The following is a 9,297-nucleotide window of genomic DNA, read 5'->3' on the forward strand; positions in this document are numbered from 1 at the left end:
ATCATCTAATATATGATTCTGATCTAGAACATACTTCTTTACTAAGATCACATGAAAGACATTATATATCTTGAAGAATGGAGGAAGTAAAAGCTCATAAGCTTGATCTCCAATTTTTCTTATAATTACATAAGGTCCACAATATATGGGTTATAGCTCATAAGCTTGATCTCCAATTTTACTTATAGTTACATAGGTTCTATAATATATGGGTGATAGCTTCATTTCAGTATTTTATTGAGGAGAGTGAACTTTTCTTAGGTCATATTCGAAGGAGACCATATCACCTTCTTCAAATTCTTTGGAAGTACACTTCTTCAGATTGGCATATTGCCTTGGTTTATCTTGAGTAGATTTGATATCTTTATTTATTAACTATATTTGATGATCCATTTCATTTAGCATCTTCTTTGACACTTCCACTCTATTTAGTAGGTCAGACCAATTTGAGAATGTTACATAATCTTGCCTATTAAGTGACTTCAATGGACTCATTCCTCTTCAATGATGTGATATATTATAAAGAAATTATAAGGAAATTCTACGAAATGAAGATGGCTTATCTATCTCTTGGGTTCTCATCCACAAAATGTCTTTGATCACTTGGTTCACTCTCTCTATTTGGCTATCATTCTCTAGGTGATAGGGAGTACTGAGATCTAGAGAGGTTCCCATAGCTTCAAAAAATACGATCCAAAGCAAGATCGTCCGAGATAACCTCATTTACGCAAAGATATGATGACCTTTTCGTATGGGAGGTCTAGTGTTGTAGTTCTTCTTTGCCAGCTCAGACGATGTAACAGTTGGTGATCTATCCCCTTTCCAGCATAATGAGGATGATGATTTCTCTCATAAAACTTGCACTTCTTCTTTGCTAGCCAGACGGAAGGTTCCACTGGTGTTTTTGGTTTAATCGCATCATGGAGATCGGTTACATGTATAGATATTATCTATATGCTAGAGAGCTTACAACCTATTTGGGCCTTCTTTTATATCGACCTCAAGGTGTGCCCTCTATTTTTAATTGTCTTCCTCTCATTTCTCCTCTTGTTTATTATGGATTTGGAAGAGCTTATCTTGGATGAGAGGTACATAGTAGGTCGCTTATACTTCAACTTGCTACCATTAATGTATACTTCCATCTTAACCCTCTACCAAGCATCCTTCTCACAATGCAATACTAAAAATGAAAAGTTTATTAGATATTGCTTTTTAAGGCTGCTCACTCATTGGTCAAACATAAGTATTTCATTGAATCAAGAAGAATTAAAAAATTCTCTTGTTTTTTTTTCACATCATTATTTCTCTATTATTAAACTTTGTTCAACTTAATGTAGTCCTTGTTCTACCATTTGTAAAACCAATTCTCTTGTTTTTTTTTTCACATCATGATTCCACTATTATTAAACTTCGTTCAACTTAATGTAGTCCTTGTTCTACCATTTGTCGAACCAATGCCAAACTCTTGGTTAATAGATGGCACATACAGACATGATTTTCACTCTACCATCATGCATCCTCAATGGTACACTACCAACATGTGTTATCTTATACAAGATTGCACATCATTATTCCTCTATTATCAAACTCTCTTCTTCGACTTAATGAACATGTGTTATCGTCTACAAGAGTGCACATCATTATTCCTCAATGATTTTAATTTGGAAAATCTTTAGAGAAGTACGCACACACACACACATGATTCACATTCACACACGCACATAGAATTCACACACGCACGCACGCATGCACACACACACACACACACAAAATACCAACACACACATCAACCACAATTGACCAATTGTTTATATTTTTTATCCAACTCAATATGAATATTCAAAATCCTTCTAGAACATTAGAGAATTTAAATAAGATAAAATTTTCTCCAATCTACATAATTGTGATAACTAAGCAAATGGTTTATTTTACTTTCAAAAGTTATGGGCTTCAAAATAGTTCTAGAACACTATCAAATTTGCATAGACCCGAAATTCTCAAATTTACATAAAGTTTTGATCTATTTGAGTTTTATTATGATTAATTAAGCGTTGATTTATACGACTTTCCCAAGTTTTGGTCTTGAATAAAATAACTAAGTAATATTTTCAAGTTTTTTCACTTGCGGAGCCTATTTGTAACTTTCAAGCCAAACAAGGCCCACCTTATATGCTGAGGTGGATGTTGATCTTCCAAGTCTCCTTATAAACAACTCCAACACATACCCTCTACGAAGCGTCCTCAAAAATCAACACTAAAAATCAAAACTTTATTAGATAATGTTTTTAAAGGTTACTCACTCATTGGTCAACCATAAGCATTTAATAAAGTCAAGAATAATTAAAAAAAAATGCTCTTGCTTTTTTTTTTTCACATCATTATTCCTCTATTATTAAACTCTCTTCGACTTTAAGAACATGTGTCATCTTATGCAAGATTCCGCATTACCCTCATCTACTAACATGTTTAGGGATGGAATTTAACATATTATTAATGACAAGATCAATTGTTGCTCTCAGACTGATATCTTCTCAAGAGAGTATACAAGAATTCCATAAAATATCATTTCTATACTTAAGATATGGCCATTTATATTTTATGAGATCCATCTAAGGTGTCCCATCAGTGCAACAATGAGTAGCATTCATATAACTTAAAAGGAAAAGGAAGTTTCAGACGCTTGACATGTAGAGAATATAAAGGAAGCTTCAAGCCCTTGATATCTACAGAAGGAGAAGCCCTTATTCATATTTTTCATGGTATCATATAACTTAAAAGGAAAAGGAAGTTTCAGACGCTTGACATGTAGAGAATATAAAGGAAGCTTCAAGCCCTTGATATCTACAGAAGGAGAAGCCCTTATTCATATTTTTCATGGTATTATACCTTTATTCGTCCTTTTGAATGTAGAGATGGGTAGGAAGGCGTGGTGTGGCAATGGCTGTGACGGGTGTAGCAGGACCAGTGGATATGCCAAAGACTTCACGCATATCCAAGCTCTTAATGCCATGGGGGAGGTCCCAATTAAATGATTGGAGCAGCTGGCCAATTGCCAACATTACCAAAGTCACGCCAAGGCTAGCACCTGGGCATCTGCGCCTCCCTCCCCCAAACATCAGATATCTCGCGTCCACTCCATTACTGTACTCAATTCTGGTCTCAATCTCCCAATGGCGGTCTGGACAAAACTCCTCTGCATTTTCACCCCATATCTTCTTATCTCTTGAATGCGAGAACCCACTCATCCACACCTGTGAATTCTTTGGTATATCATAACCTGCCACTTGAGTAGCCTTGTCTGTGCGACGCGGTAAGACCAAGGGTCCCGCTGCAAACATTCTCAAGGTTTCCATTGCAATGCACCTTAGGTAGCGCAGCTGGCTCAAGTCAGCTTCCTCTATCAATCTCTCTCTTCCAACCACCAGATCCAACTCCTCTTGGGCTTTCTTGCGCACGTGAGGCTGCTGCAGTAAATGTGCCATAGCCCACTCATTGGTGGAAGATGATGTATCCGTTCCAGCAGCAATAATGTCCTGCGTCGCCAATTACAGAACATGCATGAAATGCCATCGACGGCTGACTTTATCGAAGCTGTAAGCATTAATCAATTTCATGTAAAGATCGCCATAATCTATGTACCATTTTCCATAGAAATCGACGTGAGGAATTGAAAAGAGAGATGACCTTCATCCAATTGCTAATTCAATGCAAAGATCACCATAACCTAGCTACACATTTTCTGCAGGAATTAACGTAAGTTTGACAAGCTAGGGAGGACAACGTACCAGCACGATGCCTTTGATAACGTCGTCCGTCAGCTTCTGTTCACCAGCTTCTCTCACCGATAACAACACATCGATGAAATTCTTCACACCATCGGGGTCTTCGTTGTTTTTTCTCTTCTTCTTGTGCTCCTCGAGGATCTCACTTAGAAGCTCATCACCCTTCTTGAACACTTCCTTGGTGCGCTTCTCATAGCCTTGTAGGTCCAGGAATCTAAGCGCAGGCAAGTAATCTCCAAGGTTAGAAGCTACCAGCAGCTCCATGGCCTCGTGCATCAGATGCTCATACCTGGCGCTCTCCTCACGCCCACATGCTTTAAGCCCAAAGAAGCGTTTTCCAAGGAGCATACTTGTGACACAATTCCTGGAGAATGCAGACAGAAATTTTCTTAATGTGATCACTTGTCCTTGCTTGGATAGCTCCGCTATCTCACAAACCATAGACCGGGATTCTTCTTCACGGCTTTTTCTAAAAGACAAGAGCCTTTTGCTGGTGAAAAGATGCTCCATGGCGATTCTGCGCAAGACCTTCCAGTGATCCCCCATTGGAGAAAATGCTAGGTCATTCAGATGATAGGTCATGTGATCGGTTGCAATGGTTTGTGGGCGAGATGAAAACACATCATCTTGTTTGCCCATGATCTCCTTCATGATCTCAGGATCATGCGTGGCCACGAGATCAACATGGTAACCTAGCTTCAAGTAGACGATGGGGCCATACTTCTTGAACATGGCATGTATGTCTCGATGCGGCAGCTTACTAAGGTGTACGAGATTGCCCAAAATGGGCCAGCTCCGAGGGCCAGGAGGAAGCCTTAGCTGCCTACGCTTGCGCTTCATAGGGCTCAGGCCGGAGAGACCAAACCATATGAGAAGAAGAGTTGATAAGACTACTGCAAGGAAGGCCTTGGTGAACCATATAGCATTGCTAGTGTGCATCTCAGAATCATTGAGGTTGCGGCGGAGCTGCTCGTTAAGGCTAGCTTCTACGTCTAGAGAGGACATGGTTCTTAATCTAAAAAGTTAGCACGTTGCAATGCACAGGCATAGGCATAATTATAATTAACAATGCATACATATAGATAGCGGCTAAGCTTGATTAACCTACTTAGATTGACTCTAGAGAGAACACACAGCGCCCTCAGCACCAAATATTGATGATCATCATGTACAACCTACTTACATTCACCATATATAGCAATATAGCTCCCATAATCAACCTTCAGCACCCAATATATTGATCGCATACAGCCTACTTGGATTGACTTTCGCCCATACTAGTGAACCTTCAGTTTGGCTTGTTATAGCATTGTAAAGTTCGACATGGTTTTTTTTGTGCATTGTGGTGGTCACCGAGAGGTCGAGGCAAACGATCTTGTTGTATATATTGCAGGTACATGAGGCTTGCTGCTATCATATCTCACCAACACAGCATGACCTATAATGATCATATTGAAACCTAGCGTCCATAGTCAACCTTCAGTTTGTTTACAAGCATGACTTATAATGATTATATAGAACCTACTTGGTTGACTATATAGAACATAGCATCCATAGTCAACCTTCAGTTTGTTTGTAACATAGTAAGTTCAAGAACTTTGGTGTCCATGGGGAAAAGTTAAAGTAGATAGTTGCCCCCTTAGATCATCACAGGGTCAAGGAGAATAATAAGCCACTCAATGATATCTCTCTCCATGTGTGTGTGTATATATATATATATATGTATGTATGTATGTATGTATGTATATATATGTGTGTGTATATATATAATACATACAAATATATATATGTGCGCACGCATACACACACACACACATACACACACATACGTGTGTGTGCGCGTGTATGTGTACGTGTATATGGTATATACACACATACACATAACATACGTATACACACACATATACGTGTGTGTGTGTATACATACATACATATGTGTGTGTGTGTGTGTGTGTGTGTGTGTGTGTGTATGTGTATGATATATATTATATATATACATACATACACACACACACATACATATATATATACATACATACATACATATATACGTATGTGTATGTGTGTATGTATGTGTAATACACACACACACACACACACACACTTATCAATATGTAGATACACACACACATACATATATATATACATACATACATACATACATACATATACATATACATATATATATGTGTATGTATGTGTGTGTGTGTGTGTGTGTATGTATGTGTATGCATGTGTGTATATGTATATGTGTGTATGTGTGTGTATATGTGTACATGTGCATGCATGCACTATATACAAAAATACACACACATATATATGAGTCTGTGTGTGTTTGTGTGCATACATACACACACGTGTGTGTGTACGGCATGCGTGCACAAACATATACACACACACATGCATATACATACACACACACACACCCATGCACACACACACATATGCGTATGTGTTGTGTGTTTATGAATGCATACATATACAAACATGCACACACACATATGTATATATATGTGTGTGTGTGTGTGTGTGTGTGTATGTATATATACATACATACATATGTATATAGACACACACACACACACACACATCAAGAGCCTATTTGGATTTACTATATAGAACATAACAGCCATAGTCAAGCTTTAGTTTTGCCTGTATTTGAATAGAATCGGACGCGTGTATTTTATCATTTAAGTTCGCGTGTATATTTGCATTTATCAACGCGTTTATATACACGTAGTAATACACGCATCTATACACGCTACCATACACGGATTAATACACGCTACCATACATGGATTAATACACGCCACCATACACGGATTAATACACGCATGGTAAAGAAAAACTGAAAAAAACTGAAGAAAAACTGAATTCCTTTACAAAATTAAGAACTATTTTCTTTAAACCATCTCATAGTACATTACAGTATACATCATTACACAATCCCACTACATGCATTTACAACAATGAAATATATTCAAAAATAAATCATGCATATGAGATGATAGAAATGTCATCAATTTAGAACGTACAGTGACGGATTGGTTAGGGTTCGATCTCATCTTCAATAAGATCCATCCTTGTCAAACGATCAACATCAATATCCATTTGATCAATTTGTAAGGCTACGATTAAATTTATTCCACTATCGATATTCTGTACTCCATTGATAATGGTATCGATGTCCTGATCATCCTCATCAACATCACCATCATCCTCAATGGTAGGGTCATTCTCATGATCATGAGAAATGGCACGCTCATCCTCATTATCATGATCATCTCTTATTTCTTGATCATCGATCACAACATCTTCATTGGCATGTTTGACATCATCTTCATTGCGGCTTGTTACATCCTCCATATGCTCCATATCAGTGAATGTATTATACATCACTTTGGAACGTGGTGCAATAGGGATGACGTACCACCATTTAATGTCATGCACCATTGGTAGATAGATAACCTACTCAAATACACATAGTACAGTAATTAATTAGCATATCAAAAGTCAAGGGGTACGCGAGCTTAGATATATATGTTCATGAAACACATTAGTAAAAATTGCATACCTGCTCACATTGTTGTGGCAATACGAGCCTATCTTTCTTTGTTTGCCAAAACTTTGTAGAGTCAATAGTTACATAGCCACTTGCATGGCGTTTTATCGTTGCATCAGGCCCTTTTTCCACCACGTTCATTTGCCATTTGACATCCAAAACATACACAAAGAAGCGACGAAAGTCAAGCCTAAATATGTCTTGGATTATGCCACAATAATCATCCATTTTTCCATTAGCTCTCTCAAAGCTACTAATGACACCGCAATCTTGTGTATTTCTCTTTTCATCAATTCTTTGTGTTCGAAAATGCTTGCCTTCACACCATATAGCATTGAACATAGTGCACTGGACCAAAATAGAAGCAATATTTGTGTAAGCAATGTGAATAAATATTAAAAGCAAATCACTTACAACTAATGCAAAACATTAGTTCTATGTACCTTTAACATGCATCCTCGTGCATACTCCCATTCTTCCGCCGTGATATGCAGCCCCTCGTCACTCTCTGCTCTCTCCATTTCCTCGTGCAACCAATCAACATGGATATCATTCGGAAGTGTTGCTAGATGCTTAGGGTACGCCTTCCGAGAGCCATGTTGCCTCCGAAAGAGAGCTCTTTCTGCTTGCCTTTTTGTCTTTGCATCCTCATATCTTGTAACCCATCTGCTCATCACATCACTATTAAGGATACAAGTGAAATTGAGATCATCAATCAATGTTCTGTCAATTACTTTACTCTGTCCTTTTCCTTGAGGTACAATAGAGGTCATCCTCAAGTCCTCTTCATTGCTCCATAGTCGTGGCAAAGAGCTGTCCACCTGACCAAGAAATTCTGAAATATATACAAGAGACTCTTGTATCAACCAACCCTCGGCCATGCTTCCTTCAGGCCTTGCACTTTGCCTCACAAAGTCTTTTAAGGTCTTTATGAAGCGCTCTAGGAAGAACATCCAACGTGCATGCACAGTACCACATAAAGCGATTTCGTCCACTAAATGCACAATGAGATGCAGTTGACTTGTGAGAATGGTTCGCGGAAAAGTCTCCTCTACCAAACAAACCACCTCCACTGCCATAACACGTGCATCATCCAACGTGGCTGGATCAATTGCTTTGGAACTAACATATCTGAAAAATAAATAAATAGTATGTTATACCTCATGCACGTTCATTTTGCAAGGTATAATGAAGGGTGATCTGACATGGGTTTTACATACCTCACAAGCTCGCCCATCTTATAAATACATTTTTTCAAACTCTTATTTGCACAATGGTCGATGCTAGTAGGTAGTATGAACTGCGCACATAATTAGAGCACATGTATGTATGGTTTATGGCATTACAAAATTTAATTTCAACGTACAAGACTTGGAAAACACTTACTTGAAGCATCTTGTGCCAATCGTGGGACTTCAACCCATATAGTTGCTCAACGCCTCTTTTCTTAGTGGTTGTAAAGGCTCCCTTCAATGATCTCATGCATCCAGTGGGAGTACGCAAAGTGGTGATGGCCTGCTTTACCTGCTTCTCCTCTTTCTTTGATATAATCCATGGTGCAGGCGGAAGACGAACGTGCCCACCCACCTCTCGTGGCCAAGCTTGACGCATACGTCCTGCGACCCGCAAGTCCTCACGTACGCTAACATTGTCTCGTTTACCAATAATATGTTCCCAAATGCTAGATCCCACATTCTTGAAGATGTGCATGGGATCAAGAAGATGGTTGATCTTAAGATGGGTCCAATATGGCAGCCGAAAAAAAATGGAGTACCTACACAAGGGATTGCTCTATGTGACCTTTAATCCAATTAGAGACTACACAAAACAAGATTGAAAAAACATTACTATACCTGTTCATGCCATCTGGAGGAAGAATAGTTGTAGACTCCCAAATACGCTTCCAATCTTTTGCACGAAGTGTTTGTGGAGGAATGTTACTCTTACTAGCAA

General features: G+C 38.5%; 1 protein-coding gene across 1 annotated transcript; it reads right to left on the reverse strand.

Moving 5' to 3' along the window:
• Positions 1 to 2,579: 2,579 nt before the first annotated feature.
• LOC147618158 (cytochrome P450 703A2-like) lies at positions 2,580 to 4,814 on the reverse strand. The gene is made up of 2 exons (XM_086774584.1): positions 3,786 to 4,814; positions 2,580 to 3,533 (listed from the first exon to the last, which is right to left on the reverse strand). The coding sequence occupies exons 1-2, from the start codon at positions 4,785 to 4,787 to the stop codon at positions 2,889 to 2,891; spliced, it is 1,647 nt and encodes a 548-aa protein (XP_086630710.1). The 5' UTR covers positions 4,788 to 4,814; the 3' UTR covers positions 2,580 to 2,888.
• Positions 4,815 to 9,297: the final 4,483 nt, after the last annotated feature.

Source organism: Cibotium barometz, chromosome 35 (genome assembly GCF_041138505.1).
Source record: "Cibotium barometz isolate CiBa-2024 chromosome 35, ASM4113850v1, whole genome shotgun sequence".
NCBI classification, from domain to species: Eukaryota; Viridiplantae; Streptophyta; class Polypodiopsida; order Cyatheales; family Cibotiaceae; genus Cibotium; species Cibotium barometz.